The following is a 19,740-nucleotide window of genomic DNA, read 5'->3' as shown; positions in this document are numbered from 1 at the left end:
CAGAAATACGTGATACCTTAAATTTGTTTCACCCAATAATTAAAAAAATGAAGAAGATATACATTTAAAGAATTTCTGATTAAGAAAGGCGTTTTGTCTTGAAACATTCGAAGCCAACTCTGGCTGGGCGGGGAGGTTAGCACTTTCGCCTCGAGGCTAGAGGAGCCGGGTTCGATCGCAACTTGTGGCACTGGGTGAGAACTCAAAACCATGTGCACTCCTTCCGCGTAGAGTTTGCAATTTATCTCCCCACTGGTTAAAGGGGTTTTCCTAAGAGTTTTTCGTTTTCCCCTTACTTGTAGAGTGATAGTTAGTGTAGGGAGCTATTGGCTTTAGTGGCATGAAGAGCTTGCCACCTTCCTCCTACGCAATTTAACCAGACCACCTATATTAAAAGGCATTAATAGTCGCTTGAGGACTTGGACCTGGGGGTGGTGCCTTTGGTATTAGTCTAGTTGATTATTATAAGTCTGTTGCAATTTCAGTGAAGATAAAATGTGATTAAATATCCACTACCTATCGCGTAAATGCGCAACTAAATAAGCTTGGGAAAACGCGTGCCAGCCAATGAAAATTAAGATAAATATAGAAATAAACAAGTGAGAACGATTATTACGTGTTAAACATGTTATCAGTGATATCAATATTTCGCGCACAAACCAACTTAAGAGAATCGAAATCATATACGCATATTAAAGGCCGACTACATAAATCTTCGGTTTACTCTGTCTTTTACTGGAAGTAGGCTTACTGCAATACACGTGTGCCATGCAGTCAGCCTACTTCCAGTGAAAGATAGAGTAAACCGAAGATTTATGTAGTCGGCCTTTAAGCAACATAATAACCAAAAGTATGTAACTTCCTATTGTTTTAATGCTAATTTCTTCACCGAACCTTTGTTCGACACTGACTTGACACTCTCGTCACGTTCCAACTGACTTGAGAGTAGCATGTTCTTGGTAGTATATTTCGCTTTAAGCTAGAGCGATATGTGCTGAGAACTAAACCTAGATTGCGCAATAGCTCAGAAAATCAGTTTGCTGATAATTTTTCCTAATTGACATACGTATTGTTAATTATATTACTGACTGAGTAAATAAATTTAGGTCTTATGGCGGTTAACTGCCTAGTCAGACACTTGCAAGAATATTTTCTTTGAACCTAGCGCCACCTTTTAACCTTAAAGGCACTTTCAAACGATTTGCATTTGAAATGTGTAACCAATAACCATTTCACATACATGTATATCGAGCATTTTGACCTTGAACGCCTTCTGGCAGAAAATTGCCTAATTTCGTACTTAGAAAAATATAGTTTTCGAACTCATCACCAAATTTTCAACTAAACACTATCTCTAAATCCTTATGCATTCGCAACTATTATGATATTGAACGCCCTCTAGCGGATAGCTACCCAGACACTTGAACCTTAGTGCCACCTGTTAACCTAGAAAAAAACTTCAAACCATTTGCGCTCAAACCTTATATTAAGTCGAAGGTACCTCCCGGTATACTTCGGAAACTGCCTAAATTACCATCGAAAATAAACTTCATTATGTAATAGACGTATCAATAAATGCCGCTATCTTCTTCTTTCCCACTCTACGCGCATGTGCGCGAGTCACTGAATAAAATAGTAACGTGTTTCCGTTAGTTTTATTTGTAAGGCTCAAGTTGATAGCGCACGCACATTTTTTTCTTTCAGGAGGCGCGTGCTAAATGGAACGAGCCTTTCTATATTAAAATATTAAGCAGCGCCCATTTTAAAGTTTCATGCTTAAAATTACAAGTTTGATAATGGCTATCTGTATGCCTACTTCTAGGCCAATCTATTAAGTCAGAAATACATGAACCGAAATTATCAGCGACCTATTCCTCTAACGCTAGAGCCAAATTCTCTGTTTCCCCCTTCTTAAACGCAGTATGTCATCCCGCCCTCCTCAAAAAACGAGAATCTCCGTCTCCGGGGTGAGCGTTTCAATACGCCACCTGTGTAAAAATTTAAAACCACGATAATTTTATCTTAATAAATTGTTAAAATTTAATACGAAAACCTTCAACTTGTCGAGTATAGATGCTTTTACACAGTGCTTTTTTTCCTACAAAACAAGCCGAAGTTAAGAGATAAATCGGTACTTTGCAATATAATTAAACGACTAGAAATGCCAACGGCATTGAGTATACTTCAGAAGCTTTAACAGATATTTTAATATTTACATACATTTTCAGACTTTAACAAGACTAAAAATAACTCTCTTCTTTCCAAAAGAAACGGACGCGTAAGGTTTCCCAAATAACGAATTAATTTTCGTACGTTTTCCATTATTATTAACTAACAGACGTTTAGCTTACATACACTAAGCCTCGGTTGACAGACGACGTTTCGCGTAGTTTTTTCTAAGAAAAACGATACATTTTACCTCACTAGATAACGAACTAGTTACCCGTGGTGCACTCGGATATATTCCCTGCGGTCGGGCGGGACGAAATAAACGAAGGTAAATTTTCTACCCTCCCCCTGGCGTACAAAGAAAACGTATCCCCCGAAAAAAGCGCTCGCTGATAATTTCGGTTCATGTATTTCTGATTAAGTAAAAAAAAAATTATTACTTTCCAAGAAAAGTATGAAAACGAGAAAACATTGTGTCTGTAAGGAAAACAAATCCGATTATTGAATTACAATAGTTACTAATTATTATTTGGATATCGCTACTCACAAATATTTCAAATTTCATGGAAACTAAGCTAAAATGGCAGATTTCGTTTTATCTGGAGTCTGGATTGCTGCCTTTGAGGATGGTTAGAAAACCCTAAATAATCACATATTGAAAATATTCCCTAGCTATTTTAAAATTTATCGTTATTAAACGCATTTGAATGCCTTCATATATAATTTTTAAATCTATAAACGTATAAATTGCCTTCAATGCAAATTCACGTTTCATTGTTTTTCGGATTGCTTCGTATTGAAACTTACAGAAACAGAGTTTGGGGGGGATAAAAAAGAGCATAATTTACCGACGTCGTTCGATACCGTAGGCCTTTGTATGGGGTTTCAATAGAACCCGTGCATAGTTTAAAAAGTAAAACCTGTGTTTAAAGATAAACACTTTGAATGCCGTGTCAGAAGGTACTAGCTCAGGAAATAGGGCTGGAGAAACCTCACATTATGTTTGCCATAGTCTTGGATTAAATACTCAAAAACTGTAAACCTACGCTACTGGTGCTCTAGCGGTGATAAAATGCAAAGCTATATCTGCGCAAAAAGGGGGATTCAAAATGTAGGGATACCTGGCGTTTATTTTTCGAACTAATTTTCGCGTCCAACATGAAAGTATATATATATTTACTAGGGTGGTTAAAAAAAATGCAAATATCGAAATGTTTTGGTGCACATGGATTTTCTTGTTCATTTTGATGAGAACATGACCCACGAAATATTTTAGGTTATTTCATTAATATTTAGGACTGCCTCAACGAGGTTAAATTTTACCACTATGAACTAACCCATTTATAAGCAAAAATCAGTTATGTCACTCAAATACTTTACTTGAACGAAAAATTTAATATTTATTACTTATTTAGGTTTTTATAAGGTTTATTATAGAAATAAGTACCGGTACGCAATAAAATATTTCGCAGAAAGCCCCACTAAACCAGGTTATAACTGCTGAAAATCACAAGTTAGGACCTGGTTTTGTGGGGATTTCTGCCAATTATTTTATTGTGTACCGGTACTTATTACTATAATAAACCCTGTGTAAATTTAAGTAAGTAATAAATATTAAATATTTCGTTCAGTTAAAGTATTTGAGTGACATAATTATTTTTTGCTTATAAATGGGTTTGTTTATAATGGTAAAACTTTAGCTCGTTGAGGCAGTCCTAAATATTAATGAATGTACGTAAAATTTTTCCGGTGTTATTTTCCGACCAAAATGAACGAGAAAATCAATGTGCACCAAAACATTTCGATATTTGCATTTTTTTTAAACACCCTAATATTTACGTAGAAATAAGGGTGCTGTACGTGCAATTGTAATACTATCTGTCAAACATATAGAACCAACAAAATCATAAAAATCCTAATTTATCACAGATTTATTTTTTAAATATTGAAGGGACTGAGCAGTCTCTATAATCGGAGTACAAACCAATAGATTAGAATATAATAATATGATCACGTAACTGATTACAGATTCAGCTTTACGAGAGATAGTGATCAGCCCCTCGCATAAAATAATAAGCGCGTGATTTGTTAAAAAGTATCCGCTACAGCTGGAAGTGCCAAATTTCTTTAGAGAAACCGAATAATGCATTTCCAGTCCCACGAGTATTTGCCGAAAGATCTCATTGCATATTACCGGGTGCTTTGCCTCAACGCTCGCGTCTAGTTAGGATGGAGCGAACGACTAAAGTTGCCAATGAGTATGAAGTATATTTGACGAACTATGCAGCGAGGCCTATGGCTGGTCCAAGGGCTGGTTACCGCCCACTTTCTAAAGTGCGTAGTGTAATGATACGACCGGAATAGCAATTAAATTGATCCCAACTGGTAAACCAATTAGCGCCAGTTGAACCCTCAAATCGTTTTGATGTGGCCCTTGAAATCAACAATTAACTTGTTTTTAGTTGTCATTGTCAAAAGAAAGAATATCGGTATTGATTTTGATAATATTCCTTTAAAATTGCTTATTACATTTTTAATAATATTTGGAAATAAACATTTAATGCATTTTTTATTTACGTAAAGTTAATTACAATGAAATGTTAATTAAAAATTCATAAAAATATTCGAAAAACAAGGAATTATCAGACTACTTAAAACTGAATACCAAAAACGCAAATTTTATAAAAGCAACAAAATATATTTAAAACTGATAAACAGATAAACGTGAAGATGTTGAAGTAGAACATTGAATACACTTGCAGTTTTAGTAACTTTACTTTTTAGTCATAACTGCGAGCTATAAAAAAGATTTTTTATCTTGTACCATTGTTTCCGAAATATGCCAAGCTTCGCAATGATACTTCACCTTAAATAGCGTGGTCATTGAAAATTCGAAAGATTTTATTTTTTTTACTCAACTCAATCGAAAAAATACTATTTGGTTCCGGTATTCTCAGACGTTCAATAAACAATTTTTGATCGAAATATAAATCCTATTAGCTTTAAATAGGTGAAAATAAGTTTTTCGTGAGAGTTCCATTTAAGAATATACCCGGCTCATTTAGGTACGTTAGTCTCGTTTAATGTAGCAGGTAAAAGCATTTATGAGAATCAAATCAATGGAACATGAGAAACATTTTATCCAGTCACGACTTCGCTCACTCCTAGCCTTTTATTGACGAAACCAACAGCTCGCCGTCGGTGGGCAAACAGTTTAAGTGCAAGGGTAAATACAACAGGCTGTAGGTATGTTTACACTCGTTTTAAGTTTAGTAAATTGTAATGTAGCCGTCAGAAATTTATAATTTTGGCATTTAGCAATTATTAGGTAGTCCTTCTCTAGTAGCAGGTGTTTATTTCTACGCTACTGATTTTGCTTCCGAAGAACTGATGTACTGAGGTACGTAAATTTTAATTTATTTATATTAAATGTTTCAACTCAAAAATAAATTATTGCAAAGCAATTATGAAAAGTTATTTAGAACAGCGACTTTATAGAATCTATAGATTTACAAATAAACCATCATCAGAGACCGTCAATCTAAAGTGATTCTATAGATAATGCCCAAGTTATTCTAAAGAAAATAATAGCTCTGAAGATATACTCCATATTATTTTGCCTTCAGAGACACCAATCAATCTAAAAATTTGCTATACTCAAAGCATAAGGATTATTTATCTAAAGATATTCTAAAGCTATAGTACATTTAAAAAAAAACTCGTGCTACAGATTTGTTATTGTGATTTAATAGAATTTTCTAATAAGGAAATAATTAAGAAATATATTTCTAGCATTCTAAATTTGATTTGTGTATTATTTTGATATTGATTGTTTTTGGAAGAAAATACAAAGGCAAATAATGGTTAAATTACTGAGTGGTGCTTTACTGAAGGGGTTTCTTATTATTTTTGGGTCAAGATTGAACATAATCATCACGACACACTTTGAATTAAAAATTTTGCTTCGAAAAAATAAGCAATGGTTTACATTTCATTCGTTGTTCGAACACGTTAATGGAATCGATCGGTTTTTAATGTTCTTTTCTCACGTTGGTGGACTATAAAAGTCAGCCTTTTGTATTCTTTTAAAAACCCAATCGATGAGGGCTATACTTACATAGTTTCCACTTTCCAGGCGTTCAAAGAGTTCTCATTGATTTAAATCGAGAAATGCTGAACTTTAATATCAGTAATTCGTAGTAGCAGTGGGCTGACTCAACCATATTAGCAAGCACGTAGATATAGAAAGTCTAAGGGGGAAGGGACGGGTTATAACACAACCAGATGACATCGCGAGCGCAGCGAGCGCGAAATTTTTCGTCAGCAATAACGCATATTTAAAGTACTGGCTAGACTCGGGACGAGTGAAAATGACATTTCCGCACGTGTATCAAACGAAGTTTTTTTAATACATTTGCGAGAAAATGATAATAAAACAAAGAACAAAATTGATATTGTTTTGCAAAATTTAATTTCGTAAGAAAGAAATTGAGTCCTAAGGGGGGGGGGTTGAACCCTCTAACCCCCCCCCCCCCCTTATATACGTCCTTGCATATTAGAGCTGTTCTGAGTGGGCGTAGTACAAATGATCAGCTAATTAAAGAATCAGAGCTAAGCCATCAAAAAAATCATTGATTTAAATCAATTTTTATATAATATTTTTGAAAAAGGAAAAACCTCGCCAATTGCTATAATTTAGGTTTAAATATAATCTTTCTTGTACTTCCACCCCAATGTAGCATTGGATTCTACCTGTAGGTGGAGATCCCGTCGAATTTTATTTGTAAAGTAAAAATAAAATAAAAATTGTTTTAGGTAAAAATATGGTACTAAATTATATAAAACTTTGAAATTTTAATTAAAATCATAAAAATCAAAAAATTAATAAAAATCTGATTAAAATAAAAATAATTGATTTACTTGATTTTTTTTATAAAAAAATTGCCAACCCTGATGATTTTTAAACATTTCCACTATGTAATCGATAATGTTTATTGTAGCCTAGGTATTGTAATGAAATTGTTAGGTGGCTACTACGACTGCGTTATTTGGGGCATTACCTTTGCAGACTACCCCCTCAGAAATCGTTTCCAATGTTCTATACCACTACTCAACTAAAACTGACGGCTTGTGGGTAGACTTAACTTATATATTTTAGTATTCAGTTAGAGCATGGATTAACAATAACTCACAGGGATAGTTATCTTCGAAAATAAGTTTGATTCAAACGCCATCGGTCCTAGCGAGCGAAATCAGAACTAGGCCTAAGCGGAAACGATTCAATTCGGCGGTCAGACGGGCAATTTTTTTGGCGTCGCGAAATTTAATGATTTTTTTTTCTGTTTTAGTACTTAAAATGTTTTCATCGGGTAAATTTTTTTTATAATAAGAATAATAGAATCCAATAACTGTTGAATTTTTATTAATGTAAAGCTAATGACTTTTACCTATGTGATATAAAAAAATTACGGCTTAAACATTGACAAATCCTATTGAATTCCGAATAAAATAATCTGCGGACCAATTTTACTGACAATCGCCATTTTTAAAAACCATATTAAAAAACCATAATGTCGTTTTCAGACACGAGATGGCGTTACTATGTCTGGATTTGAATCGTTTTTGGTTTACCCGAAAGTGGGGAGTGTAGGACTGAAGGGGCGGAAGAGTTTGTAGCAAACGAATATTTGGCTGGCAATGATAGTTCTATGTAAGATAACTATCCCTGTGAGTTATTGTTAATCTATGGTTAGAGAAAAAAGAGCGAACTTGATTTGCCAAACCAGGTTCTATATTTAATTTGACCATTACTTGGTAATGATAAACACACTACAACAGCAACTAATAACACGCACACTATCATAACATGAAACACTAATAATACTACATACACACTATACTATAACTCGCAACACTAATAATAACGACATGCACACTACTAATTTCCTGCTAAAACCCTAACCTACATATTCACAACAACTTGGATGCCTTAGTTAAACTTAATTGATTTTTTCTTACCTTTTTTGATTGACCGTGTTTCTAAGTTTAGACTTTAGTCGAAATCAAGAAATTGAACGAGATCTTTCTAGAGTATACCAGTTTGGCCCGTTTGGGTCTCGTCAGTACTAAATAGGAAATCGGACCATTTTTCTGATAAAGGAAATTTTAATCCGCCATGCAGTAGACCTGAAAACAATATTCCGACTGAAAATATCAAAAAAATATACAATGTTAATAATAATAATAATAATATTTTTAATTGTAGTATTGACTAAATTTCTTAATTTCCCGCTTTTGTGTTTTTAAATTTATATATATATATATTAATCTTTAAAATGCAAAATTGTAATAACCTGTGAGCAACTGAGCATAGTTACTCCCATGCAGATAAAAAAGGGACCCAATTTGGGAAAGGAAATAAAACATTCATTAATTCATTAATGACAAACCTTCACCCAAACCTGTTTTGTAACCTCATATAGATCATGTTAAATTGAAGTATAACACGAAAATGTAAAGGATTCCATCATACAAGTAGTAGAAAAACCAAGACCTAGAAGAATTACAAGATATTTAAAAACGTAACGACCAAACGGGACCTGCAGGGCTTCGAGAATAAAATAAAGATTCGAAACTCGGATCATATAAACCTTAGAGTTAAAAACGATTAAAATATTGTTGGTGGTGGTTCTTATTAACTTTAAATCAATGTACACCGCAACAATTCCAGGTATTCCAGAATTCGTAAACAGTACTGATGAGGCCTAAAAACGAGAAACCGGTCTACGGTTGAAATTTCTGGGTTCTCCACGATAGCATGAAAAAGTTAATGCACTTAATAATATGCCGATATTTTAAGGCCCATAATCGCTTTCCTGGTAAAGAAACTTAAAATTTTTCGTAGCATTCCATCACGCAAGAGTATTGCCGTCTATATTCACTATTTGTAATTGAAAAGCAGACGAACTTTCACTACGAGCTATGTGGGGATGGTACCACCTTTACTCTATTATACCGAGTCCATGGCAGCGTGGGAAATAAGGCGGTGGCAGTGGTCAAATGACCGGTTTAAAAATGGTCTGGGTCAGTTTATTAATTAAATTGGAGGGGGGTTAGTGGTCTACTGGACCACTTAATTAATTCGAGAAGTTTTAATTGTTTTAAGTAATTCTGCCGAGGGGCTAACCACTCTTAGAAAATCTGTACACCGGATTACGCTTAGATTACCACTGCCAAAGGCAGGGACTTAAAAGATTACGCGTAATCCCATTAGTACAGTCAAAGGTACGGCTCCGTACACCGATTACGCGGAGTGATCAGCCCCTCGGATTCTGCTTGAATATTTTGCAATTGGTAGGTCCAAATGTTATATTAATAGTCTTTGGATTTGAAGGTCTGTGTATTCATTAGGGCTGTGCTAGTTGTGGTTTTAGGCAATCGAGTCGGGTATCGAGTACAACATTTTTTTCATCGAGTATTCAAGTCGAGTCGAGTAATTCAGAAACAAGTTGGCAAGCCAAAATATACCTCTCCTCGGAAGAATTGTACCTAGTGGTATTATTTTCTCGAGTTAACCCTCAAATATATATCTCCGCAATTTAGAGTTATTTGTTAAAAATGTTATCCCAGTTCTATCCCGCCCGGTATAAAATTTAATTATAATTAGAATAATTGAGACGAAACGACAAATTTTTATTTATTCAGAATATCATAAGTAGTTACAACAGTGAGTTAGACGTACAATAACAATGCACAATTGAATTGTTGAATATAATACAAAGCAAATTTTAATGAAAGAAATAGCTACAGAGGGTATTATAACAACCGTTCGCTTTTTGGTTTATAATTTTAACGGAATAGGGCCGGTTTTAATTAAACGATAGGGAATATTATTTTAACAAAATTTCGATAAACTAAGGCCGCGCGATAAATTTGCGAGAATAATTTCCCGTCGCCGTTATATCGCAAATTTAGTTGATTCGGGATTGCCAGAACTGTAATGTTGTGGGCGAGTGATTAGAAATGAAATGGCAACCAGAATTATGCAAAATTATAAATGTTTATTTTAATTCAGAACAGTCTATGTAACGTTCTAGATTTAACTTTCATCAATAACCCAACAATATATATCCCTCCTACGTAATTGTGCAGAACTGGTACTCAAGTGTCCATAACTAGATTTGTCTTAGTTCATCGTGATTGAAAAATAAACCAAAACACACTTACACTTACGTAAATATCATAAATTATACCGAGTAATTTTAACTAAATTCAAACTACCTTACTATAAACTCTTGTCTTAATTAACAGCTGAGAGCTGTTCGCTACTAATATCTTCCAATCTACTTAATTAGCCTCACAGGTTGAGTTGATAATTTCAAGGGTATACACTTAAGTCCATTCGCTCACGTTCCAAACGCGAAACACAATTTAACTCTTCCAATGACCGAAGACCGAACATACTAATTAAAACCGCAAAGTTACCTCATAACTTTTGACCGACACCAGGACCCCGTCCTGTAGTAGTTCGTCTCACCGCCAAGAACTAAGAAAGACTAATCTTCCATATTCACGGCAACGGCTTTATATACGATTATTTGATGTTTTTTAGACCCGTCAAGATTTGACTAAAGTTCGAAAAATTGAAGAGATTATATTATTTACCCGGTTTGATTGATAGTGCTCCACACGGTGGCGCTATATTATTATTCTTTGAGCGAGCACGCCATCTAATTTAAATCATTTAAAGTTTCATTTTTTTAAATAGATGGCGCACTCCTGCGTGGATTAGTAGCGATTCAACTCTCATAGAAGCCTTATAGCGTGCCCGTTTCCCTTGAGATTACCGGATAGCGCAGTGGTTCTAGTCTCATTTATATTTCTATGAATATCACAGCCCTAGAATTCACCCTATTAAAAACGGTTAAAAGTAAAAACACGTTATTCTAATGTAGTATACGACGTGCCCTGGTCATGGTCCAGTTTATTTATTCTAGGCCAGGGGGGTCACTGGTCACCCGTCCACTTTTAAAAAAATCCTTATTTCCCACCCTGGTCCATGGTACCACGGGCTTATGACATAAACTCATTATTAGGGATTGAATGCATTCTTGACGACGGTCAATTTTCGACTTGAAACTCAAGGTGATTCTTTGGAAGTAAAATTTTTGTTCAAGCAACCAGATTTGGGTTTTTTAGAGAAAATTATGTTTGAATCATGATTTTATACGTAGGTTGTCTTAAAACAACGTCGAAAATTTGAAGATATCGTTTCAACATGGAAGTCGCGCATAACAGCAATTCCCTACTGAGATTTGCTGTAAGATCCGTAAGAAAATATATTTGTTTTTAATTTTAAATAATCGAAAAATATGTATTGTAGTGAGAGACAGGGAAAGCATTACAAGTATAGTCATTAATTACTTTTAAATCAATTTGAAAAATATGAAAAAATAACCAACATCATTCGGTTTACAAATTTTTTCATATACATTTTCTGACCATATTACCTTCAGTGTAAAGAAATCAAAGTTATCTGATATCCAATATTCTTTGATGTAGTGAAGAAAACACTTTTTGCTTGATTGGGTTTTGTGAATATAAGTGTGAAGCTACTCGAGTCAGTCAATTGTTCTTAGTGCGCTTGCCTAACAATAGACCGAAATAAAAACGAAATGGGATGACATAAAATTGACCAATATCAGACTTGTGTGATACAAGAAAGTCTGTATGACGGCATATCAACACCGTGATATTGGGCAATATCCTGCCACTTTTTCCCCACTGGTTTATCGTTTGTCAGATATTCAGAAAGCGCTTTTTCTTAACAACAAAGCGATTGGTAAAACACCCGCTACATGTAGTTTATCTTAACCATTATAAAATTACTTTGTGAGCTCGTAAAACTTTAAACCTTGCTTAATTTCACGAATTAAAGTCTTCCATGATATAAAAGTCTTCCATAAATTAAAATCTTCTCTGAATAAAAGTCTTCCATAAATTAAAATCTTCTCTGAATAAAAGTCTTCCATAAATTAAAATGTTCTATGAATAAAAGTCTTCCATAAATTAAAATCTTCTATGAATAAAAGTCTTCCATAAATTAAAATCTTCTCTGAATAAAAGTCTTCCACAAATTAAAATCTTCTCTGAATAAAAGTCTTCCATAAATTAAAATCTTCTCTGAATAAAAGTCTTCCATAAATTAAAATCTTCTCTGAATAAAAGTCTTCCATAAATTAAAATCTTCTCTGAATAAAAGTCTTCCATAAATTAAAATCTTCTCTGAATAAAAGTCTTCCATAAATTAAAATCTTCTCTGAATAAAAGTCTTCCATAATTTAAAATCTTCTCTGAATAAAAGTCCACCATAAATTAAAATCTTCTATGAATAAAAGTCTTCCATAAATTAAAATCTTCCATGATATAAACGTCTTCCATAAATTAAAATCTTCTATGAATAAAAGTCTTCCATATATTAAAATCTTCCATGATATAAAAGTCTTCCATAAAATAAAATCTTCTATGAATAAAAGTCTTCCATAAAATAAAATCTTCTAGGAATAAAAGTCTTCCATATATTAAAGTCTTCCATACATTAAAATCTTCCATGATATAAAAGTCTTCCATAAATTAAAATCTTCTATGAATAAAAGTCTTCCATAAAATAAAATCTTCTAGGAATAAAAGTCTTCCATATATTAAAGTCTTCCATACATTCAAATCTTCCATGATATAAAAGTCTTCCATAAATTAAAATCTTCTATGAATAAAAGTCTTCCATAAATTAAAATCTTCTATCAATAAAAGTCTTCCATAAATTAAAGTCTTCCATAAATTAAAGTCTTCCATAAATAAAAGTCTTTCATGAATAAAAGTCTTCCACGAATAAAAGTCTTCCATGAATAAAAGTGTTCCATATTTTTCAGGAGCAACTAGAGAGCGCAACACAATTTGTCGAAAATTCAAAATACAACCCATATTCTTTACTCGAGATTCAAATAGCTGGTTACGTTCTTTTAAATATTGAAAACACCAGGTAATCCATATTTCTAATTTTCAATAATTGTATAACGCAATATAAATTTACGGTTTAGTATTCGATTTCAGTGTTGTTCTTATTGATCCGTATTACTTCAAGTCGAAAAACTTGCCCGACATTTCATCACTACCCGAACAGACAATGTTAGAAGCAGTGGTCAGAAAAGGCTGGTTGGATTTTTATGCGAAGCTGATGGGCTTTGGACTAGCGCCTCAATTGGAGGGGGTGCACATATCTCCCATGTGCCTGGGAACGGGTTACGTCATATTGACCACGGTGGATACCGAAAAAGAGGGACAGATTCATTACTCGATTATGGGACTAAGTCCTGATGTCTGGACGACCACCGCCGCTTTCATGTTACTTCTGTCCGGCTTTTTAGCAGTTTTGAAGTATGGAGGATGTAGCCACAAATACATGTATGACATTTTTCAACATTTATTTCGTGAAATGTGGAATTTTGTGGCGGAAATTCTTCAGAATCGTTGAGTATATATTTTATTTTATTTAACGTTTTCATTAGTTTGTTTATAATTGAATGTTTAAAATTATTATCTAAATCATTTAATTTTTCCATACGGCCAGTGAAACATCGACTTTAAAAATATTAATTCTGAGCCTATCTGAAAATTAAAAATTATACAGTTATCACAGGTTTACAAGTGTAATAAATGACATTTAAAGAATTTGCGTATCGATTAAAATGATGGAAATGATGGCTAAGTGACACTTACAACGCCCACCTGAGATACTTTTTATAAAGTTATGAAAGTCCTAAATTGTAAATGTATCAGGATCAGAACGTTATTTATAACCTTACAAAATTATAACGTTCCATCCATTTATCATACGTGATTATCTCATTGGAAATTGGCAAAAATTTCGTATTTGAGCTGCTTCGCCATGTAAAGGTTTTTAAATTTAGAAAAGTTATTTACATAAAACACACAAACAAAGAAAACAATTGGGAAAAATTACATTAAGCACAAATAGTCTTCCACCTAAGATCTAGGAACAAAATTTTTCAACACAGAGCCCACATTGCTGCGTTGAACGACTCTCTGCAACAAATACTCCACTGAACGCGGGCCACGTTAACCTCTACGAGTCTACCAACTATCGCGTGGACCAGGGCCAAACCATCGCAACTGAAAAAGCGATAGTTTCGACGGAAACGGCTTTGATCAAGAAATGATTCTCCAGAGATGAACTGTAGAAGAAAAGGCCAAATAAAATCAATCTGAAATCCAGATCATGGATGAAGGAACATGGCCTGTAATACATACAGCCACAAGGATTAGCATCTTAATAGGAAATTTGATAGACTGGGTTACATTAGCGCCAACTACCCGCCAGTGCACCGTACTACAAAAAAGTACGAATATTTTGTTTTGGCGGATCCGCCGTCCGACGGAGTTTTTAAAATTGAGGGATTTACGAATCGCCCAAAGAAATAATAAATGACTAATAACTTATAATTATTTATAATTTCGTTCTTGTTGTTCCAATTTCCGAACGACCCCAGCTTTAACAATCCTGAATATCGTCCAGATAAGTAGAGCCTAGCGCTGCACACTTCAATCCATTTAATGATTAAAGTGACAAAGGCTTTGGTGATATCGTTCTATATAGTGCATAAGAAATGAATGAAAACGTAAACGGTAATATTGACCTTAAAGAACCCTTAGGAAAACGAAAAAGCGAAATATCAGAGTTATTAACACTCGAATATCTACAGTTGTGGTTGGCGCAATGATGTTTGTTTCATTTCGCCGATTTGCTAAATCCCTAAATTTTGAAAAGTCTATCCCGTGCTTCCGGCCGGAAGTAAAAATAATATTCTTATTTATTTTTGTAGAACTGTGCGCTAGCGGGCAGGTGGCGCTAATTATTTTAGTCTTCTATTATTCCTATTATGATACCAATCCTTATGGCTGTTTGTATTGCAGGCGATGTTCCTTCATCTACGTCCAGATTAAGTGCGAGCAGCTCAATTACGCAACTTGACAATAAATGGTGCTCCTCCAACCAAATCGGTCGAATGCCAACATTTTTTTTCTTAATGGCACATAAGGAACCTAGATAATAACATAATGATAAATTAAAATTGAGCTTCGACAACTTTCCAGTAGCATATAGTTTAGTTTCCACATTGGAAAATTTAGTAAAAATATTTATAGTACATCGCATTCGTAGGGTAATAGCTTAAGTTAAATTATTATTCTAGTACCAATTTAATTAAATATTTTTGTTATAATTTTAAAAGTTTTAAGATTAATGATTTTACTAACAAGGAGACATTCCGAAGTGTAACCCACCGATTTTGTTCAAACTCGGGGATTGGTAGACCTTCGTGTATCATGAAAAATCCTAAAGGGAATTTATTCAATGGGCAACCGTTTTGCCACGGCAACGAAAAACGTTTTTGACAACAACAAATGGAAATTTACCATTGAAAATAACATGGGATTCTGACCGATTCCTAGGACCCCTTCTGTGAAAAATTTGAACAAATTTCAAAATTTCGAAAATGCCAAAAATAGAAAAAATCGATAAAAATTGACAAAAAAAAACATCAAAATTGATCAACTTTTGATCAATTTGAGGTCAAAATCCCATGTTATTTTCAATGGGAAAATTTCCATTTGTTGTTGTCAAAAACATTTTTCGTTGCCATGGCAAAACGGTTGCCCATTGAATAAATTCCCTTTAGGATTTTTCATGATACATCAAGGTCTACCAATCCCCCGAGTTTGAACAAAATCGGTGGGTTACACTTCGGGATATGTCTCCTTGTTAGTTATTTTTCTTAATTACATACGATTTTTACACCTGATCACTTAAGTGATTATTTTTTTCACAAACCAATACTGTTTCGACATCACATAGCAACCCAAGATATGTTCGATTTGCAATGCCTGAGGTTCTTGTATTGCGGTTGGATGTTAGCATCATTCGTGCTGATGAGGTCTTATTCGGGGAACATGAAAAGTAAACTGATGATGTTGGATTCCAAGAGAGTCAACAACCTTGACGATTTACTTGATGACGAAACTATGGTTCCGATGATATCCACTTCGGGCGTGCTAATGGGACATGTTACGGTATTCTACAACGTTTTATTTTTCAACCGAAACATATAAATATATATATATATATATATATATATGTGTGTGTTTAAAATATATATATATGTTTAAAATATATATATATATATGTGTATAAAAATATATATGCATAAATATATATATGTATAAAATAAATATATATAAATACATAAATGTATAAAAATATATATCTATATGTATTAAAAAATAAATATATTTTTTGATGAGCCAAGGTGTTCGTTATTTTAAAGAATTCCACCTAACTATTATATATTTCAGGTAGGCTAGGTTAGGCTAGTACCCAAGGCACCACCTTAGGCCTAAGTCAACTAGAGGCCTTTAAAGCCATTAATTCAGGTGACCGGGTTACAATGCGTAGGAGGGTGGTGGAAAGACCTTCATGCCACGCGAGCCAACAGCTTCCTACACTAACTATTACCGTTAACATCAACAAGTTTTTAAAGTATGGGAGACCAAAGAACTCGAGGGACAACCCCTTAAACCAGTAAGGAGATAAATTAAAATCTCAACGCAGTAGGAGTTGTTCTGAGTTTTCACCCAGTGCCACAAGCTGGTATCGAACCCGGCTCCTCTAGCGCAATTGACCGACCCTGACACTACAACTGCACGTCCTGTTCAAAAACCCTTATTTGCCTGCTCTTTACCCTAAAGATGGCAAGGTATTTCATAGAACCGCTCTTTGAAATACAATGAATGTGACATTTGTACGCACGTGGTTAGTATTTGGGTTGAAATGGTTTTGGATTCTCGGTAGGAGTGCTGACTGGCAATAACATATGATAAATGGGGCTTTGCTTATAATTCGGGTCCATCAGTTTATTTGTATAAAATTAAACAGTAATTTGAACAAAGGTTATCTAAAAGATAAAATTTCAAATTAAAAATATGTGTAAGGCTCACTTTGTGTCTATGTTATTAAAAACAACATAACATATTATTTCTGCACTTTTAAAATTTGTATTTTTGTCAATTTTCAAGAGAAACCCGGGGAATCATTATGACGCACTAGTAGAACGGATGGAAACCATAGGTTTGTATTTCGATTCTATGGACGAAACCTTGGAATACTTGACCAATGGAAACGGCGCTTTGCTTTTGGAAAAGAACAAAGCCAACAACGCTATTTTCGAGTTGGACGGTGTTTTGCCCAAGAACATGACCATCTCCATCGGAAACAGCGAATTTCACTTTTCCACGTATCACTTTCAACTGAATCCGAATCTCTCGAGATCCATTTTAGAAATTTGTGATTATCGGTAAGTGTCTTTTAATTGAAAATCGTTGGGACTGTATGTATGGGACTGTGATCCGTCTCTAAAATTATTGGAAGGGCCAAATAAGCTTTTAGAACTCTGAGCCTTTGAAATAAGTGAGGGGGAAATTAAATTGCAAAATTGTGAAATTATTGACGATTCTCAGAGTCTCAGAAATCCGCGGCTTAAAGAGCTCGGAGACTTGACGTTCTAACATGAGATCAACAGGAATAGATGTTTCAGTGCTCAAGTAAGATAAAAGGCTTGATGTTTAAGTGGGCTTGGGTGCTCACTATAATAATTAATAATAATCAGCTAGGCAAATATCTAAGGGACCACCTAAGGCTCAAGCCAACTATCAACTTTTAATGCCTTTAAGCAAGTGGTCTTAGGGGTTCACTCTTCAAGTGAGCTGGGGTTTGATTTTCAAGTGTGCTCGGGAGTTCAGTGTTCAAGTGACCTTGGGGATTCGGGGTTCAAATAGAATGGGGTTTCGGTCTTCAAGAGCGCCTCGTTAAGGAGCACATGCCAGTGTAATATGTCGTTTTGTTAAGATCTTATCGGTGCTGTTGCGCCATATTTCTATAAAATATCAATACCAAACATTAAATGGCCGAGTTTTATTGTAAGAGCATTGAATAAATATTCGCATGTAAAAACAATTATAAATCATGATATAATGACGTACGCAAATGTGTTTACTGACCGTCATGGTCAGGGTTGGCAAAAACCTGTTTTTGGTAAAATCCGGAAAAAATGGAAAAAACTCTTTTAACGCTAAATTAATCATTGATATATCTATTAAGTGACTAATTTGGTCATTGCAAATAGGAGATATGTAAAAAAATGCAAAAGAAGAGTGAATAGAATAGAAGAATATACTGCTTTTAATATTTATTTTTTTATGGAATTTTGCCACTAGAGGTGGAAAAACCATGGAAGTACGATTTTCCACACGGTTTTTAACAGGAAAACAATAGGTGGAAAAAACCGCGGAAAAATCTAGCTTTTTCCACCCTTGTCAAAATTGTGCCAACCCTGGACTTATGGTACATTGAATATGTAATACTCGTCTGCTTTGCGACTTTGGTTTTTGGCGGTGTCTTGGAAATTACAATTATAAATTTAACCACTCTTGTTATTGAAATAACGTGCCAACTTTGAAAATTATCTAAAAAGGTACAGTTTTACGCTAAATAGGAAAATAGTTTATTTCTTAATGATGCAATGTACATGATGTTACGGTTCAGTATATAAAAAAATTAGGGACGTGATCCATGATTCCCAGTGAGTAACAAGTGGCCAAAGCTGATTTATGTGTTTAGAACATTTTTTGCTCATTGGGACCCATAGAACACGCCTCTGATTTGTTGACATACTTCTCCTTTATTATATAAAACTAAAAATAAATTTTAAAGACTTTCATTAAAATTTCGCTTTTGTCCTGGTCTTTTGTCGTCTCAGAATTACAAGATTCACGGAGACTGAACAGAGCGGCCCATTGAAACGATTGGAAGAGTTCAGAGCCAGAAAGCTGACCTCGTTGAAGGGAGCCACTTTCAGTACCGCCCAGCGAATGGACATTGACTTTTTGTTCCCAGTTTTCAAAGTTTGGCTTCTCGGTGTTTCGTTGTCCTGCATCGCCATCTGTTTGGAAATTATGCCGTTCGTGTTATTTGGTTAGGGTACTTCCGTTAGTGAGTTTTAAGTTGTCTTTTTTCCTTGAAGGCCTATCAGCCAAAATACCACCAATAATTACAAATAAAATCTAGTGTTTCCACCCAAAAGTAGTTTGTCGTTTTTACTTGTACGCGTAGTTTAATGCATTTAAAATGTGTCAAATGGCGTAGAAATAATTTCTGTACCATCACAAAGCCAAAATATTCCACCTATAAACTTTTCGATTTGAGTTTTTGTTATATTATTTGAGTTTTGGGATATATCAAGAAACTAAAAAACAATTACCGGTTGTTCTGTTTAAAGGCATAATAAGTCGTTAGATGACTTGGGCCTAAGGTGGTGCCTTGGGTATTAGCCTAGCTGGTTATTATTATTATTATTATTTACTGACTTCAGTCGTCCAGTGATCGATTAATTAAATAAAGCGGTATTTTTCCGCTTTCGTGTTTAATAATCAAATGAATTAAGC

General features: G+C 34.3%; 2 protein-coding genes across 4 annotated transcripts in view; one reads left to right on the top strand and one right to left on the bottom strand.

Moving 5' to 3' along the window:
- LOC149957298 (uncharacterized) overlaps positions 1-2,804 on the bottom strand; it is a 51,554-nt gene extending 48,750 nt beyond the window's left edge. For both annotated transcript variants that reach the window (XM_090165505.1, XM_090165506.1), the window contains exons 1-2: positions 2,717-2,804; positions 2,610-2,646 (exon numbers count right to left, since the gene is read on the bottom strand). In XM_090165505.1, the coding sequence (XP_090021631.1) occupies positions 2,610-2,646; positions 2,717-2,734 (55 nt within the window). In that variant the 5' untranslated portion in view covers positions 2,735-2,804. The remainder of the gene's footprint in view (positions 1-2,609; positions 2,647-2,716) is intronic.
- Positions 2,805-11,444: 8,640 nt separating this feature from the next.
- LOC149957297 (uncharacterized) lies at positions 11,445-19,288 on the top strand. 2 transcript variants are annotated; one of them, XM_090164771.1, is made up of 6 exons: positions 11,445-11,497; positions 13,098-13,207; positions 13,279-13,694; positions 16,100-16,314; positions 17,317-17,594; positions 19,056-19,288. In XM_090164771.1, exons 1-6 carry the CDS (start codon positions 11,447-11,449, stop codon positions 19,273-19,275), a joined length of 1,290 nt encoding a protein of 429 aa, XP_090020897.1. In that variant the 5' UTR covers positions 11,445-11,446; the 3' UTR covers positions 19,276-19,288. The 2 variants fall into 2 exon arrangements, with proteins under 2 accessions (XP_090020897.1, XP_090020898.1); XM_090164772.1 differs by lacking the exon at positions 19,056-19,288 and adding an exon at positions 17,758-17,847.
- The last annotated feature ends 452 nt before the right edge of the window (positions 19,289-19,740 follow it).

Source organism: Leiobunum rupestre, chromosome 2 (assembly GCF_980474605.1).
Source record: "Leiobunum rupestre chromosome 2, qqLeiRupe1.1.hap1, whole genome shotgun sequence".
Lineage (NCBI taxonomy): Eukaryota > Metazoa > Arthropoda > Arachnida > Opiliones > Sclerosomatidae > Leiobunum > Leiobunum rupestre.
The sequence above is the reverse complement of the archived record's forward strand: the minus strand, read 5'-3'. Positions and strand labels throughout refer to the sequence as shown.